General features: G+C 43.0%; 1 protein-coding gene across 1 annotated transcript; it reads right to left on the reverse strand.

The window, feature by feature from the left end:
* Positions 1 to 2304: 2304 nt before the first annotated feature.
* Positions 2305 to 22815, reverse strand: LOC100681666 (pre-mRNA-splicing factor CWC22 homolog). The gene is made up of 8 exons (XM_029046931.2): positions 22700 to 22815; positions 15303 to 15390; positions 13694 to 13765; positions 13449 to 13562; positions 8187 to 8245; positions 5940 to 6023; positions 4146 to 4238; positions 2305 to 2781 (listed from the first exon to the last, which is right to left on the reverse strand). Exons 2-8 carry the CDS (start codon positions 15385 to 15387, stop codon positions 2731 to 2733), a joined length of 558 nt encoding a protein of 185 aa, XP_028902764.1. The 5' UTR covers positions 15388 to 15390; positions 22700 to 22815; the 3' UTR covers positions 2305 to 2730.
* Positions 22816 to 22874: the final 59 nt, after the last annotated feature.

The following is a 22874-nucleotide window of genomic DNA, read 5'->3' on the forward strand; positions in this document are numbered from 1 at the left end:
GGCACAGGAGCAGCTGGCAAGAGACCAGGAAGGAGTGGGCAGGGAGGAGGAGAACCAGGAGAGGACAGTGTCATTGAAGTGAAGGTTAGCTAATGTTTCCAGAAGGGGTAGTCCACGGTGTCAAAGGCAGCTGAGAGGTAGAGGAGGATTAGGATGGAGTAGAAGCCACTGGATTTGGCAAGGAGGTCACTGATGACCTTGGGGATGGCAGTTTCAATGGAGTGGAGGGGGTGGAAGTCGTATTGCCAGGGGTTGAGGAGAGAGTTAGAGGAGAATAAGATGCTGCTGAAAGTAAACTCATTTCAGGTGTATGAAAAGCAGTGGTAGGTGGGAGATGGGGCAATAACTGGAGGGTACAGTGGGGTCGAGGGAGGGCTTTTTTAGGACAGGAGATGCACGGGAAAGTTTGAAACCAGTGGGGAAGGAGCCATTGGAGTGACTGGTTGAAGACTGTGGTCAGAGAGAGAAGAAGGAAAGGGGCAAGCAATTTAATAAGGTACCAAGGGATGGGGTCTGAGGCACAGGAGGAGGGAGCAGTTTTCAAAAGGAAGAAGGTCCCTTCTTGAGAGTCAGCAAGGAAGGATGAGAGTCAATGACGGGGCAGGTGGAGATTTGGTAGCTCCTCCTCAGTCTCTCTTGCCGCCTTTTCCTTTGCTTTCCACCCATTTCTTAAATGTGAGGGACCCTCAAGGCTCAGTTCTGAGTCCCATTCTATTCTCCATCTACACTCTCTCCCTCGAAGATCTCATTTGCTCCCAAGGCTTCAACTGCCATGTCTATATGGATGACTCCCAGATCTACATCTCCAGTCCCAAGTTCTTTCCTCTGCAATCCCACATTTCCTCTTGCCTTTAGCCATTTTTGCTTGGATATCCTGCTGACACCTTAAACCTAATACGTCAAACAGAAATTCTTCATCTTCCCACCCAAGTCCTCTCTTCTCCCCACCACCCGACTTTCCCATCACTGCTGACAGCACTACCATCCTCCCTCACAAGCCCACAACCGTGGTATTGTCCTCAAATCATCCTTTTCACTCAACCCACATATTCAGTTACTCACCACATCCTGTCAATTCTACTGTTACATCACCTATAGAATCAACCCCTCTCCTCTCCAAACAAATTACTACTACGTCTGTCCAAGTACTTATATCTCTCCTCGACTACTGCATTGGCTTCCTCTATTGACCTCCTTGCCTCCAGCATCTCTCCTCTCCAGTCCATACTTCGCTGCTGTCCAGATCATTTTTCTAAAAAATTATTCTGCACCTGTTTCCTCACTCCTCAAAAACCTCCAGTGGTTGCTTACCCATCTCCTTGCCATCAGCTTTAAGAGTCAATCAGTTCTCTCCCTCAAGAACCCAGCCTGCACACTCTGCTCCTCTAACACCACTCTATTTAATGTGCCTCAATTTTAGCTCTCTTGGGGTCAACTGCCTGTTCACACCCTCTCTTCTGGAACTCAATCCATGTCATATCCAAGAGACCACCACTCTTCCCATCTTCAAAATTCCATTAAAATCATTTCTCTGTCAGGAAGCCTTCCCTCACTAACCCTGCATTCTCCCTCTACAGTGTCACCTATGCATTTGGTTCCACACCCCTAAAGTTCTTTGATACTCACCTCACACCCCTATACACTCATTTACATGCCCTTACACTCTTTTTGTTGCTTCCTGTATCGGAAATGTATTTTAATGTCTATCTCCCCTTCTGCACTGTAAGCTCCTTGTAGGCAGGAATTGTATCTAACAATTCTACTTTACACTTCCAAGTGCTTAGTACAGTGCTCTTCATGCAGTGAGCACTCAATAAACACCAGTGACTGACTGATAGAGAAGAGCTAACCTCTAGGGAGGGATGGGGCAGAGGCAGGAATTGGTATAAGAGCACGAGCACTGACAGGGAGAGTGGGAGGGGAAGAGAGAGAGGTTGAGGCCAGGGCAAGGAGTGGGACACTCAGGGGTGGACTGAGTAATGGGGAGAAAAAAATAGAGTGTGATACTTAGTGTAAATGAACACAAGGCAGAAACAGTAATCAAAAGTAAATGAATGTCACTTTCCTGCAACTTTTAGTACACCATCACTAGATCATCTTTATGGTTTAAGCACATTTTTGCTAGTAAGCTGTTGACACAAGGCAATCATCACCAATAACAATGACATTACCTCAGGTTCCATAAGAAAACATGATGATTGGAAATGGACACTGAGGCAATATTCTGCTTGACAGAAGTACCTACAACTGAAAAAACAACTAGAGAATATACGTTTCTAGGACAAATAAAATCACAACCAGAGATAATACACAGAAATGCCTCCTTTACTCTACACAGATCATCCACAAGTACGCTTTTTTTTAAGCAACAGATAACCTTTTAAGACCTTTGTAAAAGAGTTCTCCGCATGCAGCAATAAGATGTATTTAAGAGACCAGGGTCCAGCAATGCCGTTTGCCCCCAGGATATTACTGTCAACAAATTTTAAGCACTCACACATCACAATCTGGCTTAGACTTTAGAATCTCACAAGGAGGATATGGGCTTTCATGAACAAGTTTGCTGCTCAGAAACTTTATTTCACCAGCTACAAGGGACACTGATTGTCGTCATGAGGAGTCTTAACTTGTCACGAAAGCTACCCTTTTCCCTGAGTTTCCTTGATTTTTTTTTTTTTTGCTAGGAATTACAACCAGATGAGTTTGAGATCTTGCTTGACTATCCTTCCATTACAAAGCAGAGTTCAGGAAATCCAGAAGTTCAGCCCGGTTTCTGTCCCTCTGCAGATAAGAAATAAGATTCAGCTGGATTAGTCACTACTTGTTCTATGTAAGCATTTTCATCTTTCTAACAATCACTGTAGAAAATACAACTTAGTGCATTTGCTTCTCTAAGATATGAATCTCAGCTTTTAGAAAGTTAATTTGGAAAATAAAATTTTCTTCTAATACTCAAGTTTATTTTGACACAAATACCTGCTAAAGCACAGTTTTATGTTTTTAAAAACCTAGAAATGAGCTAAAAGACTAATGTGTTTTGGTCACTGTTCTTTCAATATCTGCTTAAATTCTTTGTTTAGAAGTTTGCGCATAGAACATTCTTTTTCTGGGCAAAGACTCAGAAAAATTCAGATCAAAAATTACCAACAGAATGGATAAGCAGTATTGCTCTTTGTATATATCTATCCTCACTTGGACTGTGAGACCTTGTGTGTGGTACAGGGACCGTGTCAAATCTAATTATACCACTTCTACCCCAGCTCTTAGCCCAGTGCTTACTATAAACACCATAATTAAAGTTAGGGTATTCTCCAGGCACAGAAATAGTCACTCACGGCCCAAGAGCAACAATTTATATTGGTCTAACAAAAAAGAATGCTTTCATTAATTTTACAACTTCTATTACGTATTTATTTATATTTATGCCTGTCTCCCCCTTTAGACTGTAAGCTCGTTGTGGACAGAGAACACATCTGTTAATTCTGTTTAGTGTACTCTCCCAAGCTTTTAGTACAGCAGTCTGCACACAGTGCTCAATAAATACCACTGATTGACTGATTCTGTTGGGGAGGGGAGACTTAAAATTGAGACATTTATTTTACAGGGCTTGATTACTAAGTTGTTGCTCAGGAAATACAATTCAAAAAATGGAGAGGCTACAGACTCTAGTAGTTCCAATTCCAAGAGGAGAGAGGAGAGGAGGTGACGGGGGCCATGGCCTCTACAGAATTGGGACTCTGGGGATGAAGCCATCAGCTTCACCCTCCCAGCTTTTGGGGTTGCCCACCCCATCCATCTTAGTAAGAAGGGGACCAGCGGGAAGCCGTAGTCAAGACGAAGCTTTCAGTGTGGCTCACTTTCAACCCTGACTCAGAAGGGAACAGTTGTTCACAGCCCCACCCTGGGCCTTAAGCAGACCCCAAGTTCCCCAGACAAGGCCGAAATGTTTCCTGGGGTGTGACCTCTGAGCTTCTTGTGGGCTTGTGCCCGCTTCCATGTGTATATGTGTGTCTACTTCCCTGGTTCCAGGTATATCTATGCCCTGTTTTCCCCTAGTCCTATACTCTCGAGAGCACCACCCTTGCATTAATAAAAAGCTGGCCCCTCTGGCTGGCACCCTTACTTTATTCTCTTTTTATTCTTACCTCTTTATCTTTTTTGGTTTTCTTTATCTTCATTTTAATTTTCTTTCCTGTTATCATGCTGTAATTGTCATTCTTCTTTTTATCTTTCAGGAACTAAAATAAAACACTCCAATTATTCAGGTACCTGATAGAGAAACACATCTCAGTTTAAACAGTTTTGGTCATCTAAAAAGACTATTTGCTAAAAATGCCCACAAACTTAAAGAACTCTTCAAATCACCTCAAAAGACATCATCTCAAGATCCCTGTATCCAAGGAATATGTCACTTCGTTATTCTGTACTTCCCAAATGCCTAGTATGATACACTGCACCAAGAGGGCACTCAATAAATACTGCTCCTACAACAAAGTTTTATATTAAACATGTAACAATCACATGGGCAAAACCAAATTATTTACAAAACACAGAAAGTTTTATTAGTATCATACAATAAAGAAGTAGAGTTCACACCCTCTGAGTAAAAATAAATTAAAAAACAGAATTGAATATCAGGGGGTATGTAAAACAAGGGGTATGAAGAAAAATTTACCCCTCTTCCTCTGTTTAAGATAGTGTCGAGGAAATGATGGATTTTGAGAAGTCCTTGAAGAAGGGGAGGGAGCTTAATGAATCTTTCCTGAGCCCACAAAAAATATTCCTTTTCAAACATTAACAAGTAGCATTTCATCTCACCAAAACCACCAGAAAGAGCACTTCTTGTACAAGCTACCAATATATGAGCTAAAACCATCTATAGCCATCATCTAAGTAACTGTAATGCCTGAAAAAGGCTAAGCAGATCAGCAATTGACAGATGCCATAATAGGAGTGAATTGCCATGTAAGTAAATTAGCAGGCTAAAGCTTCTGTCACTCACTGAGATTCTCAAACCCTAGCATTCAAAGACAGTGCACTCATTTTAGAGACATAATACAGCCCTATCAGGGGCCACATCTGTACCAAGGGCTCAAATCAAGAGAGCTAGGGCTGGCTAGCTTCAGTTACGCAAGGTGAACTTTAATTAAATTTGTGGAAAACAAAACCAACCAAAAAAAGCATTCTAGGCTAGGATCAAGCTGGCTGGGGTGTTCCTTATTACCTCCAGCATTGGGGCCACATCCTGTTACTCAGTTATGATATCAGTAAGTCATCAGGATTACACAGGGAAGTGAACTGTAAATGTTTTAAGCATAGTTGCCCACTCCATGGACACAAAAGGAGCTACTGACCCCCAAGGCCTTTGCACCACGGGTGGTGCCATTAACTTCACTCCCACCACTTTTTGGGCAGGATGGGTAGCCCGGAAAGTGGCCACAGGGGAAGCAAAGACAGTGGCCCAATAAGTCCCCTGTCGAGAGGATGCAGTCCCCAGCTCGGCCTAGGCACCTGTGAGGTTTCCAGCATTCTCAAAGGCTGCAAGGCCAGGTAGGAGTCTGTTCTTGGCGCCTGCCCCAGTACCCAGGTGGTTTGGAAAACTCAAGTTTTCTTCTAGAGAATAGAGAACATATTGTTTAGAATATAGAAGCAGCCAAATAGATTAAAAAAAGATTTTTTTAAAAAATTTCTAAGCTCTCTATGTCAGAACAGATACCCATGAAAAACTGGTACAGCTCAGTCAGTTCCCCCATAACGCGCTTTCAGTGGAACTCAGTTGGGGAACCAGAGAACGTGCTTCCGATTCCTTTCTGTCTGGACAGAATGTGATGTAGCGTTGGAAGAAGTTGTGCACGCCTACGATTCCCCAAGAGGGTAAACTCCTATAAGAGAGCTGACTGTACTCCCAGAGCCATACCCTAATTTAGGAGTGTGTGTACCTTGGAAAGCTGAACAGGACTTGAACGCTCTTTCCTTTTCTTCTTCTCTTTCTTTTTTTTGAGCTTGCTTTGCTTTTTTCTCTTCTAAGAGGAAAATAAAGATGCAAGTGATTTATTTCCACAGACACACACGAGAAGAAACACAGTCCTCCAGTGAAGTCTATGAATTCTCTCCCATGACCCACTAGATACCTGGAGATGAATGTAGAATCATTTTAATCAATACTGGTGACAAATCTACCAAATTTTAATACTTCACCATACAGCCACAGATTATCTCATAATGAGAAAATCAATCAACTGAGATCAAATCAAGTAGTTCTTGCTCTTGGAAAACTTTTTCATCAAGTTTTACCTCTCTTTTGCACGTTTTCTTCTTACAAACCTTAGATTGCACCAGGACCATATTAATTCTAGAGGGCTAGAGATCTGTTTCTAATTTTTAATCATTAGCCCCAATGACAAACTCTAAAGAGTTACCCAGGTACATATCCTGATTTCTGCTTTTTGTTCCCTACTTACCAGGAGTTTTATTTCCAACTGCATTGGTTCTACAACTCAACATTATGTTTACCATCATGCAGTTTGCTGGGAAATGTAGTTGGTTCATAGCTCTCTGAAACACCGAATAACACTGTTTTCAGCAGTGATAAGCCACTGCACCCTAATTTGGTTATAATCTACCTAATATATTTGGCTATATTGATCTTTTTATCCTTTTATTGTCAAGTTATATACTTTTCATGTCAGGCATTAACAAAATTACCTTAAATGATATTAACACATTCAAAATAATAGAGAGGATTTGGTTGAATACTGTGATTTTTCTGCTAAATCCTCCAACCCAGTTTAATTTAAATGACCTTTTCAAATTACCTTGAAGAACAATTTCCTACAGCTACAAAATTGATTCTTCAAGCTATATCTTATATCAGATTCCAACAGAGTACATTTCATTTTGTACTTTGTGGGGAAAGCAAGGCATTCATTTGTCCATGCTGCTCAACCAGTATGAACCTTATGTGATGAAACAAGCGGGTCTAACTTTAAGAAATGTACATTACAAAATACACGTTTTCAACATAAATTTACATTCTAATTAGTCTCAAAGCATGTTACAAACATGAGTTTTGAAAGGCAACTCATATCATTCCAATATAGGCAGCAGCTCAACTCCTGAGCTCACGTGTTGTCTGAGATAGTGGAATCCACAAAGAATAACCACCACCAGAATTCTGACAATCTACATGGGCAAGGGGAGTTTTGAATTCCACCTGGAGTGACAGCAGAGGTAAAGAACAGCAGAGAAATGTGATTTAAGTGCATTGCTAGTTGGCAGGACTCACTTTGAGAAGAGCTGACAGTGTCTATTCAGAGCTCTACTTGCTTATCCAATCCATGAATTTGGAATACCGATACTATCTTGCAGAGAGGTACAAAAGTAATCATAAATATACAATTGTAGATTTAAAATTTTGGGTCCCGATGGTACTGCTGGCATCAGGAAATGTTGAAGTGATTAATGGGAAGGATCAGGGTGAGTTCAGGTGCTTCTTTAATGGTCCCCAGAACCCATTTTTCCTACTGCTGCCACTGTTAATTTGCCTAGAGTACTGGTAACACCCACCACCCCCAGCTAATCACATGATACAGGAGTTGAAGCCAATTTACAGCCTCCTTAGGTGATGAGAGAGTTGAGGATCCAAGTCTTGGGGCAAGTTTCTACAAGGGTGAGCAGGGCTAAGGCAACCGTGAAGACTGTACAACCTGGCAGCGACTTGACCGCCTCCATCATCCTACCCAGATCAAGAGGAAGGCAATTAGCTGATCAGCTTCCCCTCTAGGCTGTAAGCTTCTTGTCTGAAGGGATTGTATTTAATGATGGCATTTGTTAAGCGCTTCTAGGTGCTTTGCACTGTTCTAAGCATACTTTAAATACAGTGCTCTGCAGACAGTAAGTACTCAAAAAATACCACTGACTGACTGACAAGGTTTTCTTGCCAGCAACTGCCTGACCCTTGAAGTTTTGGGCTCCAACACACTTTGCCACCAAAAATTGAAAGTCTTTTGTAAAATGCTTTGATGTGAAAATATATATGCTGATTAAGTACAAACCCCAATTTAAGTTTGCTAATGACAATAATTCTGTTTTGGGAAAAAAAAAGTCCTTTTGGGGTTTGTAACAGTCCATCAAATCTCTTTTAATCAAAATTTACTTTTGTCTAAACTTTATTCAGAAATATTTACCTTTTTGTTGTGTTTTTCCCTTTCCCTTTTTCTTTTCTTTGGTTTCCCCTGAGGAGCCTCTAAAAATAAAAAGGCCTGAAATTTTAGGTTTTACAATAGGAGTCATTTTACAGAAAAGAGGAGGCTGGAAGACACGGAGTTGTAGTTGTTAATGAAACAACATTCATAAAACCTATTACATGGGTGGTAAATCCAGCCAAAACCAAATGATGGCATTTTTGTTGCCACCTAGTGATAGAAAGTGAGTTTACAATCAGAAGCACATGGGAAAAAAATGTTAAATTGCGTAACTCTTTCTCTCTCCATATATTTGTATAGATAATCATTTTAAACTTATGAGCACATTTTCTATCATCACAACCAGTGTTGTACGCCAATCCCATTCCACATTTTCACCTATAAGGGGCATTTTCATTATTTTCCATTCGATAATAATAATAATAATGTTGGTATTTGTTAAGCGCTTACTATGTGTAGAGCACTGTTCTAAGCGCTGGGGGAGATACAGGGTAATCAGATCGTCCCACGTGAGGTTCACAGTCTTCATCCCCATTTTACAGATGAGGTGACTGAGGCACAGAGTAGTGAAGTGACTTGCCCACAGTCACCCAGCTGACAAGGGGCAGAGTGGGGATTCAAGCCCATGACCTCTGACTCCCAAGCCCATGCTCTTTCCACTGAGCCACACTGCTTCCCCTCCGCTAGCTCTTTGGGAGGCAGGGATCGTCCCTACCAATTCTGTTGCATTCCCCCGAGAGCTTAGTACGAAGCTCTGCACAGAGTAAGAGCTCAATAACTACTGTTGATCAACTGACTGATTGATCCCCATCTAAAGAAACATTACTTGAATGAAATACATCCTAGTAGTTCCCTTAAAAAAAAGTGGACGATAATGTAAAACAACGAGATACATCTGACACAACACCGGAGATAATTTAAAAAGCAAACAACGGAACAGTCACTTTAGCTCTAAATCAGTCTTGAACCTACAGCTCTTGAGGGCACTTTTCAAGGGGCTGCACCTCTTTCTGCCTACTCACTTGTTGCACTCAGCGCCCCAGGGGAAAATATCCTAAAGGACAATCAGAAGGATACGTGTGGTGCGGTACAAACTCCTCTCAAATATAATCAATCCCTTCAAGGGGGTCACCAGTCCTCAAATATGCTCTTCAGTCGTTTATGATGGGAGCCTCTGTCATAATTCTACTAATGCCAACCCACCTCCTCTGAGCCCCGGTCACCTCCCTCTGCTGCCCAGGAGCCAGATAGGCCCCTTGAGATCAAGGACCAGGTCTTTCACTTCTACTTTATGTTCCCAGAGGCCTGAAGACAAAAATCAGTGACTTCTGGATGGCTGTCATCACAACACCACTCTCTGGCTGTGTGAACAGATCCCATCCGACCTGTCAAACAACTTGGCTGGTTCCATTGCGCTAAGGTGAATTACCCAGAATAATATGGCAAAATCTCATTCTGAACACTGAAGAACTGCAATACTGTTGGACCGTGAGTACTGGGAAGATGGCCGAGACGACGGCAGTCGAAGCTCAGCTGCAGTGATGCAGTCACCTGTTACAAATGGACAGTCTAAGGCTACCCAAGATGATCTTTGATGAAGAGCTTAGCCCTGGAGCATGCTGCCAAGGTGACTAGAAGAAAAGATTTAAAGACGGACTAAAGGCCAACCTCAGATCATGTTTCATTGACACTACTACTTGGGAACTCGAAGCTTGAGACAAGTCCTCTCGGCATCAGATCTGTCCCTCAGCCCTTCAGTCTTCTGAGGACAAATGCAATTTTGCCGCAAAGGAGAAACATGCAAGATGAAAGGCACCATCCATGGGGCAAAACAACTACCGCTGACTCTCTCATGCAAGCTCTGTGGTTAGCTGTAAATTTGACAATTTTGCCTCTATTGGCACCTCACAATACACAGGAAGTGAGGGACTGAGGCTCGTCTGTCATCTGAAGGGAGACCCCATCATGTTACCCAGTGCTTGGAAGAGTGCTCTGGACACAGAAGGTGCTCAATACATCCTTCTGGTGAGAACAGGATACTTTTAAAAGTTATCCAATAATGAAATTTCCAAGAAAATCTTAAGAAAAAGCAAAGATCATTAAATTTCTCTTAAGTCTATGCAGATCTGGCCAGTGGGAAAACGCAAACATGCATTTGCTAGAAGTTCAAAAGATCAATTCTCCTCTATTTTTAAGGGCATGAAAGTTGAGGGATATGGGATTGTGTGGACCAAAAATGTTGTAAACTAGAATGCATCAGTGATTTCTAACATCTTTATCCCAAACTATGCCAGAACTGAATTTACACTTCCTCAAAATACAAAACATACAGAAATCACCTTTCAAATGAGCCTGGATATCAACTGATTCACTGATGAGTTTTATCTCTGCTTACTCTAAGGGTGTATTTGTCTTAACCCTCTCAATTTTTTTTCCCCTAACCAGTCAAAATTTTCCACTAACAACAAGAGGGTAACTGACTGTTTTCCCTTTATCATCAGTTAGTGCTCTCTGATTGACACTCATTGATATTTATTTAATGATATTTACTGAGTGCTTCCTTTGTGCAGACTACTGTACTAATCACTCTGGAGAGCATAATACAAGAGTTGGTAGACACATTCCCTGCCCACAACATGCCAGGAGTCAGAAGGACCTGGGTTCTAATCCTGACTCTGCCACTTGTCCGCTGTGTGAATTTGGGAAAGTCACTCAACTTCTCTGTGTCTCAGTTCCCTCATCTTTAAAATGGGGATGAAGATGAAGAGTCCCATATGGAATATGGACTACGTCCAACCGGATTAGCTTGTATCTACCCTACAGCTTAGTACAGTACCTGGCACATAGTAAGTGCTTAACAAATTCCCCCCAAAGCCCAACAAAAACATAACAAAAAAGTGAGCTAACATCAAGAACCTCAGCCTTACATCCCTCTCCATGTCTAGTCTGAATTTTGCTCCAATGGATCACTGCCCCTGAGCTCTGGATGGAGTACATACAATCCAGGGAAGGTATTTTGCAAGGGCAAGAGCTTCAGACTGAGCACAATCATTTGGCAGTTGACTGATATCAACCAGAAAGCCAGGGCGAGTTTGATGGTAATCATTCCTCCTCACCTGAAGCAAGAATCAAAATGATAATTTTACTGGTAATTATTAAGCCCTTACTAGGTGCCAAGTACTGGAGTAGATGCAGGATAATCATATAATACAAATCATAAACCCAAAAATCTGGGACCAATCTGCCTGATCACGCCCTTTCCTCCCAGCAGAATTAGCTGCAATGCCAACATGAATCACCACAACTAAAATGGCACTTGTGGATCGGAAGAACTGCACTTGTGGAAGACTCTCCAAATGAGCAAAGCTCATTTGCCTTTGTAATCAGACACCTGCATGAGGAAGTACTTTAGCACTTAAGCCCTTAGTTTTTGCTTTAGCTCTAGGGGGTCCACTGTGAGTGGCTCCTGTCACCTTCAAAGCCATCGAAGCCTGTGGGGGCAACACGCAGGTCATTTTGACAAATTCCAGTCAGAAAGTCTCGTCCAATAAGGGGACTCTGAATGCCAAGAGGACAGAATTATTATCATCACACACTCACACAAGGAATAAATATCCAACTGGGGAACCAGTGGAATTTTAGAACTGCAGAATATAGCTTTCAACTTTCCTGTAAGGACTGGTGGATGCTTTGCCCCAGTTCAAGCACGATCTCCCTGAATAACTCTAGACCCTACTCAGAAACATCCCCAGTGGAGAAATGGGAATATGGAAATTTATTCACACAATTTTTGGTGCCAAATAAGAGATCAGACTCATAAACCTTGTGATTCACTTATATACTCTGCAAAGTTCTCCCTAGTCAAACCACCTGAAACTGGTGCAGGAATACTTTAAGAAGTACATGTTTCAGTTGGACTACTGTTCAGCCACTGTGATATAAAAAGTGACTATAATCTATAATCACAGTGATGGTGGCTTTGACATTCAGAACATTTCTCTTTAAGGGCCCACTTAATTGCTCACACTATCACATTGAAAAGCTTTTCCTTTTCTTGCCTCTTTTCCAGGAAAACTACCATTCACTATCTGATGCCAAATATCATTTCTTAGCAAATTACAGAGCAGGATCAAAACCAAAATTCTGCCAGTAGTTTTCACACAAAAGATTGAAAGCATGAGTAACCTGAAGGATACACCATGTCAGAAAGGTTCTCCTTTAATGGTTTTTTTTTCCAAGAAAAATATCATTCACCATCTGATGCCAAACATCACTACTTAGCAACATCAGATCAGAGTCATAATGAAGATTCTGCCGGTGGTTTCAAAAACAACAGCATAAGCACAACATGAAGCATCGTGTTTAGCTATACACTGGAACCAACAATCTGTGATTGTAGCTAATTCAAGTAACATGATACACACTGCAACTTGACACCATTATCATGGCCCTTCTCCTTTCAGTTTAAAATATGCCAACACTAGGAACTGTCTAATAAATTACTTTTGAAATAATTATATCACTGAGTCTTAATTCATCAATAAAATTATTGACAGAATTCTAAAAAACCAATTCACCTTGCCAATGGCAGAAAAATCACCACAGCTGAATAGGACCAGTTAACTATTTAATACATTGAGCAGAACTCTTAAAAAGATACCAAAGCCTCACATTCTTGCACAGGATCTCCAGATGATTCTAGTCAGTTGACCAGTTGAGGATCCACTTACTATTAGTTTCTTCTGAGCAAGTTTCTCAACAGGCTGATAACACTATCTCAAAAATTCACGTGGAAGGGCATGAGTCTTTCCCTACACCAACAGCTGCCTATTACCTTCTTCTCTCTTCCTTCTTCCTCCTCTTCCAAAGATGGATTAGAGAAAAGAAAGAACCCTAAACCTGGAGGTTGGCAGGCCAAAAAGGAAAAAACACTCTTCATTTTAAAGATATATTTGTGATTTATTAGCCTTTCATCAGTGTTTAGGGATTATGGCAAATTCTTCTCTTAAGTGAAAGGGAAAGCTTGTTAATAAAATGAAGAACTGAACCAAGCTCTAACATATGCCCAAGAAACAGCTGGACCATGCTCAGTAACACTAAACACCCTATGATATATATTTTATGATAATGCAACATTATTTTCTAACACTTAGACTGTGAGTAAAGGAAACTTCTACAGCTAGCAGTCCGGGAAGGAAGGTCTTTGACCTTACTTGTGGAAAATCAAGGGAGATAGGAGTTTACCATCACTACTTGATCGGCTTCTGCTTCCTGAAGAGCTTGTTGAACTCCCAGAGGATTCTTCTGAACTGGAGGTTAATCTGCTTCGGCTGCTTTTTTGTTTCCTCTTTGCTTTTCCTTAGGGAAATATAAAGTTTGGGATCTTTTATGTTCGATAATCAGCAGCTATGACAGAGACACAGAAACAACAATTTACACAGCATATGAAATTATCCAAATGGGCAGCAGCCAAGCACCGATGTCCCCACCTCTGCCTCTTATTTCCTCTTCAGTGATTGAGCATGTTGTCCCTTGTGTCTCCGAGCACCTGCTCTCCATGCCTATAAAACCAAAATATTGCTCAGTTACTACAGGTATTATTTTTAGACTGACAGACATGGTACAGGGATCCCATGTAATGACACTCTTCATTTAGGGTTTTAATGATGACACTTTTGATTTTTAATGCCAGTATTTAAAGTATTCCTCTTAAACCCTCCCTACTTCCTATCCTTCCTTTCAGTGTCCTCAAAACAACCCCGTCTGTCCTCCTTGCTCAAAACTGGGAGTTACCTATGCCAAGTTCTACCAACTTTTGTTCTGCTCATTCCTACTGTCAGCTTCCTACTTCTGGCCCATTTTACCATCAGCAGTACAAATCCATCAATCATTCAATGGAATTTATTGAGTACTTACTGTGTGCTGAGCACTGTATTAGACACTTGGGAGAGTACGATGTCCACAAGAAGGTTACAATTATTTCTAAAATGTTGGGCAGTTCAGATAACTCCTTAAAAATCTAGCAGGGTACCTCATTCATCACCTAAATCTAAGATAAGCTCTGAGTTCAAGGTCCTCCTTTACCAGCTGGCTCTCCCATGTCTAGCTGACCTTTTCTCCCATGACTCTCCAATCTAAATGCTTTGATAATGATTATTATATAATTACTATGATCATAAACTCCTTACTGGTTCTGACACTCAACTCCTCCACCTTAAAGCTATCAATCACACTATCCTTGCTTGTCTAGAAATGTTCTTCTATTCTGCTTTGCCAAACCTCTCTGCTTTTGATCCCACCTTCTAAATCAAATTCAAAGCCCACCTTCTACTCACCCCTGACCAATCTCCTGCTGACCACTCCCCAACACCTAGGAATACGTTTCCAGTTGCATCTTCATTCTCTGTACCCACCCCACAATTAGACTGCATACTTCTAAACAGCAGGGGCCCTCATTTTAATCTTCTCTTGTAACACACCTCATCATCTACTACAGAGCATTTTTTATGGTATTTGTTAAGCACTTACTATATGTCTGGCACCTGAACTAAGCACTGGGGTAGCACAATCTAATCAGGTTGGACATTGTCCATATCCTGCAGGGGGCTTGCAGTCAATCCCCATTTTACAGATGAGGGAACTGAGGTACAGGGAAGTTAAGTGGCTTGCACAAGGTTACACAGCAGACAACTGGCGGAGCTGGGATTAGAACCCAGATCCTTCTGATTCCTAGGTCCATGCTCTATCCACTAGGCCACACTGCTTCTCAGCATTAAATGGACGTTAGATTTAACTTTTTGAAAAGTCTCAACAAAAAAAGTCTGATTTAAATTTTGACTCTTTTTTAAAGTTAATTTTTAACCCATTTTAATAGACGACCAATATAATATATTTTTGATTAAAGAGTGGGCACATATTCTGGCCATATCTAACCTCCACTAGCTGACATTCAGGTATACAAGTGTCCAATTCTTTCCTTCCTCTTTTTAATTATTCCTTAATGGCAGATGTTTAACAACTCGTTCACAGTAGAAATAATCTTCCCCTGAATACTTCACAAAACATCTTGAAGGCACCCTGATCCAACAAATCGCTCACCTCTAGTTTCCCAGATGAATTTTTGTGGGGTGGAAATATGGACACCCTGTTTAGTATCCTCTTCATTTAAAGCTTCCTTCTCCATGATCTGACAGAGGCAATTTAGTTGTCATGGAGATACAAGACACTCTTTAATAAGGTTTTTGCTTGACCTAGATATTGCTAAACACAAAAACAATTGGGACTCTCATTCATTATGCTCTATGACAGATATTCAGCTTTGTACATCATTAGAAGAATAAAACTTCAACCATATATTAAGCACTGACCGTTATAGAGAACACTTTTATAAACTGAATAATAAAACATCTATCTTATTGATAACTGTGTCATAATACAGGGATGCATTGTTGGGGTTAGACATTTAATTCATCATATACCTAAAACTGAGATTAGACTAGGAATCAGAAATAGTGGTCAAATGACGTTTGACTACCACTTGCCTCCCAGAGGATCGGGGAATGGGGGAAAAGTGTAGTTCTGCTTTAACCAAATGAGTTTCGATCAGAAATGGGCAGGTCAGGACACCCTTTGTGGGTCTGCACCCATGGCAAGAGACACCCAAATATCCAGCCAGGTTGAGATCAATAGGATGGTTTGGGACCTCCAAGAAGGTTTGGGAAGTTGTTCTGTCGGAACCTGGGAGGAAGATGAGGATGGTAAGCTCCTTGTGGGCACGGATCAAGTCTATCAACTCTACTGTATTGTACTCCTCCAAATGCTTAGAACCGTGATCTGCACAAAGAAGTGCTCAGAAAATACCACTGATTGTGATTGTGGCATCACTGCCTCGACTCCCAGAATTGTGGGAGGAAGAGGTAGAGGGTTCAGAACTGAACAGTTACTCCAGGGACTTTGGATGAGTAGAATTCCCTGGGAATTGCCCCAAGGATTGCAAACTCCAAGATGGCTGGAACCTCACATTTTCTTCTCTGGTAAATTCCTTAAATAACTTGCATAAGACTTGCAAACAGTATGTGCTCAATAGCTCAATAAACACTACTAGTCAAAAAGATGGGTCAGCCCTGAAATTCCAGGAAGGGAACTAGCTGGCTGATAGCTTTTTGGCTCTCGGTAACAAACCACCTGTGTTGGAAACATTGCCAAAAGTCATAAGGCAACTCCCTTCAATGGAAATTTAAATAAGCTGAGTTTTGATATAAAAAAATCCTGGTAATTAGTATTCTCCAGAATTAAAAGGAGAAAGGTTTTGAATAACTTATCTGTTCCAGTCTCTGCCAGATGCCAGGTCTAATACACCTAAGCCTTCCACCAATTCAGTTATCAATCATATCTCTAAAAATCTGTATGGATGGAGATTCCATTGATCTTGGTAATCTGTTTCTTTGCTTATGCCCCTTTCCCTCCAAAAGCCTTTCTTTATTTTGAACCAAACTCACTGAATTTTAAGGTATTCAGATATATTAACATCTCTTGACTACTCATTCATATTCACTCTGATGCCCTCAGGCATTTTTCTCTATTATTCTGCCTCACCTATTCCCAAATTTTATTTCATGTGTTGTTTGCTTTTTACACATTCCTGCTGAAGTACAACCTGCTTGGAAGGAGCACCTGTTATTTGTTAAGGTCATTTTAATTCCATTTTTTACACCTTCCAAGAAATACTCATTTGTAGCCCTCTTTGGACAAAGGTTTCCTCTGCCATCCCCTTTCCTAATAATAATTATGGTACTTGTTAAGCACTTACTATGTGCCAAGCACAGTTATCTAGCCCAGATCTTACGAGAAACATTATTGTTTGTGCAATGGATGAGAGATATTTTAGCATTAAAACTCTTTAATTCCTTGATAATGTGAATTCTTTGTCTCAGATTTTCTTTTCTTTTTGTAGGAATCAAATCATGAAAGGCATCTGTCTTACTTGATCCTTCTACATTGAGAAACTGTCCCAGATTCAGATTAATATGAATCAAGGGGAACCTGTGGTGGAGGAAAAACATTGTAGGAAAAGGGAAAGAGATGTGGGGTGGTGATGAGACTGAAGAGCAGGGCTTTTGATGTTTGATCATTACTTTTTTGCAGTACATAGCTGAGGTAGATGGCTCACAGAGTTGGTCCTGCTGAAAAAGAGTAACTCTTGAAAAAAAATAAGTCCATAAATAAGAATAAGTCCAGGGTAGAGCTTTCCATTCTGAGGTTGAGTATATTATTCAGGGAAGATTAAAAGACCCTAATGAAGTCAGGATAGAAAAGCAAGTGAGATAGTAATCTTTTATAGTCTGTCAATAGCAAAGAAAGAAAATTAAATTGACCTGATGTGTTCATCACAACCATGCTGTGCTTTTATAAAGGAGTCCAAATTCTAGTATCCTTTCTGCTATCAATTTCTGGCCAATCAATTGTTAATTACCAGTCATATTTTTTTCTCTTTTAAAAGACAGGCCCTGCACCTGCCTTATCTTCAGACTTCCCCAGTACCAGAGGATGCATGACAACAGACTCTGCTCACTTGAATATTTACAGTTTTTAAAAGGACTCTTTGATCATTTTTTTCTCCATGATACATGTGTCATGGATGTTATTTCAGTTTTCCATAGTTGCTCATATTTGTAAAGACAAAGGAAAACAAACAAATTGAGTCTCTGATCCAGAACTGCTTTGGAAAGCTACCCCAAGAAAATTTCATTCCTTCTTTTCAACTCTGGTGATAGTTTTCTTAGTCATCTTTTGCCTTCCTTTTCAATCTGCACCAATGCCCTACTTATATAACTTTTTTATTGATCACAACCCTATGCACATTTTTAAAAATCTTCTTCAGTGCCTTGGCCCAATTTCCATTTGCTACTGAGAAGGTCTATGTCTGCTCACCTTCCTATGCATCTGTGCCCACTTATCTGTTTAGGAAGCATCTTCCTCTTTGGGACCTCTTTATCTCTTTTTTGTTAGAATAAAATTGAAAGGCATTTTGTCTTCATTGGCTTTTCTACACCCTAAATCCAGAAACAATTTATTTAGACTGTCGGCTCCTTGTGCGCAGGAAAATGGCTACCAATTCTGTTATATTGTACTTTCCCGAGCACTTAGTACAATGCTCTGCACACAGTAAGCGCTCTGTAAATACGACTAATTGAACTCATGTTTTCACTACATGCATTGGTGAGAATTTTGTCGAAGTATTAGCAACATTCTTTAAACAATGCAAGTCAGTTTTGGATACAGCGCAGGAATTGGACCTGGAAAGTACCGCAACACGGGTTTTCCTTATGCAGAGTTTTGCAAGAATGTAAACCCCCAAGGGTTGATATTAGCTCTACTGAGAAATTGTTCCAAAGCCATCAATTGATCAACAGAATCAACTGTTCACTCTATCCAAAGTGCTTCACGTACTGTTCTACCATCTGTGATTAAAATCCCCCTTCTCCATGACCCACACATCTTTTCTTAAATAGCATCTTTAAAGGAAAATCATTTAAATCATCAAAAATGTTCTAATCTAAAAGTGTCCACGACACCTTCTAGTTTAAGGCTAGGCCACAATAACACATACACATATGTATAATGTATTTCAGCTTCTAGAGCATCTCAAATACATTTTCCGTTGTAAAAGAAATACTCAAGAACAGTTAGAATGAGTTGTTCCAACTAATACTCCTGGTACTAGTTATGGGACTCTAAGGGGCTGGGATGAGTTGATTGACCCAAATGGAATCCAGGTGATTGGTGGCAGAGCAGCAAAGAACAGAACACCTAGATTTTTTGGGAAGGTGTGTGGTGCCAGTTTTGGGCCCATAAAGATACAAGTATGTGTAAAATACTTACTGTGTGCCAAGTACTGAACTGAGCTCTGGGATGGATACAGTGGACACAGCATGGACACAAGCCCTGCCCGTCATGGGCACAGTACCATGTAACCAGGAGAGAACAATATAGTTGAACTGGTAGACGCGTTCTCCACTCATAGGGAGCTCACAGTCTAGGGGTCAGCTCTTTGCATTCTCCTGACTGTGGGCTCTGGTGAGAGGGACCACACTCTAAGAAACAAACAAGAGCTGAGGGATAAATAAACAATAAAGGAAGGACCGAGAAGAAAGGGGGAACACGCACAAAATTGGAGAAGAGGCCGAGTGGACCAAGTTATGGATATACTTTTTTGGGAAGGAGGGGGAAAAGGATACACTCTTGGGCTGAGAGATGGGGAGATAGAACGCAGCAAAACCTGAAGAGACTTCCTGAAGAGAGGGCTTCTGTCTACCAACTCTACTGTAATGTGCTCTCCCAAGACCCTAGTAATAATAATGGCATTTAAGCGCTTATTATGTGCTGAGCACTATTCTAAGCACTTGGGTAGATACAGGGTAATCAGGTTGTCCCACGTGGGGCTCACAGTCTTACTCCCCATTTTACAGATGAGGTAACTGAGGCACAGAGAAGCTAAGTGTCTCGCCCAAGGTCACACAGCAGACAAGTGGCGGAGGTGGGATTTGAACCCATGACCCCTGGCTTCCAAGCCCCTGCTCTTTCCACTGAGCCCCGCTGCTTCTCTTGAAGGGAGAGGACTGGGCGAGTTGGGCGTTTTTTAGAGGATGCTGTGAAATTCAACGGGGAATGGGAGAAAAGGGGGGCTGAGGAGGAATTAAGAATCAATCCATCGTAATTACTGAGTGCTTACTGTGTGCACAGCAGTGGACTAAACGTCATTCTAATCCTTCCTACACACACCCCCGGGGGTAGGGGGCTAAGATGAGAGAAGCAGAAGCCGCTCCTGGGGGGGGGAAAGGGTGAAGCAGGGGTGGGGGTTAGGGAGGGTTCACTCACTCATTCAATAGTATTTATTGAGCGCTTACTACGTGCAGAGCACTGTACTAAGAGCTTGGGATGAACAAGTCGGCAACAGATAGAGACTGTCCCTGCCGTTTGACGGGCTTACAGTCTAATCGGGGGAGACGGACAGACAAGAACAATGGCAATAAACAGCATCAAGGGGAAGAACATCTCGTAAAAACAATGGCAACTAAATAGAATCGAGGCGATGTACAATTCTATTAACAAAATAAATAGGGTAACGAAAATATATACAGTTGAGCGGACGAGTACAGTGCTGTAGGGATGGGAAGGGAGAGGTGGAGGAGCAGAGGGAAAAGGGGAAAATGAGGCTTTAGCTGCGGAGAGGTGAAGGGGGGATGGTAGAGGGAATAGAGGGAGAAGAGGAGCTCAGTCTGGGAAGGCCTCTTGGAGGAGGTGAGTTTTAAGTAGGGTTTTGAAGAAGGGAAGAGAATCAGTTTGGCAGAGGTGAGGAGGGAGGTTCCAGGACCGCGGGAGGACGTGACCCAGGGGTCGACGGCGGGATAGGTGAGACCAAGGGACGGTGAGGAGGTGGGAGGCAGAGGAGCGGAGCGTGCGGGGTGGGCGGTAGAAAGAGAGAAGGGAGGAGAGGTAGGAAGGGGCAAGGTGATGGAGAGCCTTGAAGCCTAGAGTGAGGAGTTTTTGTTTGGAGCGGAGGTCGATAGGCAACCACTGGAGTTGTTTAAGAAGGGGAGTGACATGCCCAGATCGTTTCTGCGGGAAGATGAGCCGGGCAGCGGAGTGAAGAATAGATCGGAGCGGGGCGAGAGAGGAGGAAGGGAGGTCAGAGAGAAAGCTGACACAGTAGTCTAGCCGGGATATAACGAGAGCCCGTAATAGTAAGGTAGCCGTTTGGGTGGAGAGGAAAGGGCGGATCTTGGCGATATTGTAGAGGTGAAACCGGCAGGTCTTGGTAACGGATAGGATGTGTGGGGTGAACGAGAAGGACGAGTCAAGGATGACACCGAGATTGCGGGCCTGAGAGACGGGAAGGATGCTCGTGCCATCGACGGTGATAGAGAAGTCTGGGAGAGGACCGGGTTTGGGAGGGAAGATGAGGAGCTCAGTCTTGCTCATGTTGAGTTTTAGGTGGCGGGCCGACATCCAGGTGGAGACGCCCCGGAGGCAGGAGGAGATGCGAGCCCGAAGGGAGGGGGAGAGGACAGGGGCGGAGACGTAGATCTGCGTGTCATCTGCGTAGAGATGGTAGTCAAAGCCGTGAGAGCGGATGAGTTCACCAAGGGAGTGAGTGTAAATGGAGAACAGAAGAGGGCCAAGAACTGACCCTTGAGGAACTCCAACAGTTAAAGGATGGGAGGGGGAGGAGGCTCCAGCGAAGGAGACCGAGAATGATCAGCCAGAGAGGTAAGAGGAGAACCAGGAGAGGACGGAGTCCGTGAAGCCAAGGTGAGATAAGGTATGGAGGAGGAGGGGATGGTCGACAGTGTCAAAGGCAGCAGAGAGGCCAAGGAGGATCAGAATGGAGTAGGAGCCATTGGATTTGGCAAGAAGGAGGTCACGGGTGACCTTAGAGAGAGCAGTCTCGGTAGAGTGGAGGGGACGGAAGCCAGATTGGAGGGGGTCTAGGAGAGAATGGGAGTTAAGGAATTCAAGGCATCGATTGTAGACGACTCGTTCTAGGATTTTGGAAAGGAAGGGTAGTAGGGAGATAGGACGATAACTGGAGGGGGAAGTGGGGTCAAGAGCGGGTTTTTTTAGGATGGGGGAGACGTGGGCATGTTTGAAGGCAGAGTCACTTCTGGGCCTCAGTGACCTCATCTGTCAAATGGGGATGAAGACTGTGAGCCTCACGTGGGACAACCTGATTACTCTGTATCTCCCTCAGTGCTTAAAACAGTGCTCTGCACACAGTAAGCGCTTAACAAATACCAACATTTATTATTATTATGGGTGACTGTGGGCAAGCCACTTCTGGGCCTCAGTGACCTCATCTGTCAAATGGGGAGGAAGACTGTGAGCCTCAGGTAGGATGACCTGACGACCCTGTATCTCCCCCAGCGCTTAGAACAGTGCTCTGCACATAGTAAGCGCTTAACAAATACCAACATTATTATTATTATGGGTGACTATAGGCAAGTCACTTCTCCGGGCCTCACTGACATCATCTGTCAAATGGGGATGAAGACTGTGAGCCTCAGGTGGGACAACCTGAGTACCCTGTATCTTCCCCAGCGCTTAGGACAGTGCTCTGCACATAGTAAGCGCTTAACAAATACCAACATTATTATTAAAGGGGGCTCAGCTGAGGGGAAGGGGGGGAGCTCAGTCTGGGAAGGCCCCTTGGAGGAGGTGAGCTCTCAGGAGGATGAAGGGTGAGGCCTAGGGAGGCACAGGTCCTCTCCCTGTCTTCGCCCAGGAGGCAGGGGGAGAGGAAAGGGAGGCTCAGCCCGAGGAGGGAGGGAAGGAGGACGGGCTCCATTGCTGAGGCCGGGCGGGGTGGAGGCTTCGGGTGCGGAAAGCGGGGAAGAAAGGCCTTCCGCGGGCACGGCGGGGGGTCGGGGCGGAATCCCGGCCCCGAGGGCGACCTCCCCTCCGCCCCGCCCTCGCCCCACAGCCCGTTCTGCACTTACTGGAAACCCGCGGGCGGCGGCGGCGGCGGCTTCGATAGAAAAAGCGGCCCGGCCGGGGCTGAGGGGAGAGGCGGCGCCGCAAAACCGGCCACTGCGCAGCCGCCGGCGGCCGGGGAGGAGGGGGGGAAGGAGGGGGGGAAGGGGGGGGGCGGCACCGACCGGCCGGAAGTGGCGC

This window comes from Ornithorhynchus anatinus, chromosome 19 (genome assembly GCF_004115215.2).
Source record: "Ornithorhynchus anatinus isolate Pmale09 chromosome 19, mOrnAna1.pri.v4, whole genome shotgun sequence".
Classification (NCBI taxonomy): Eukaryota; Metazoa; Chordata; class Mammalia; order Monotremata; family Ornithorhynchidae; genus Ornithorhynchus; species Ornithorhynchus anatinus.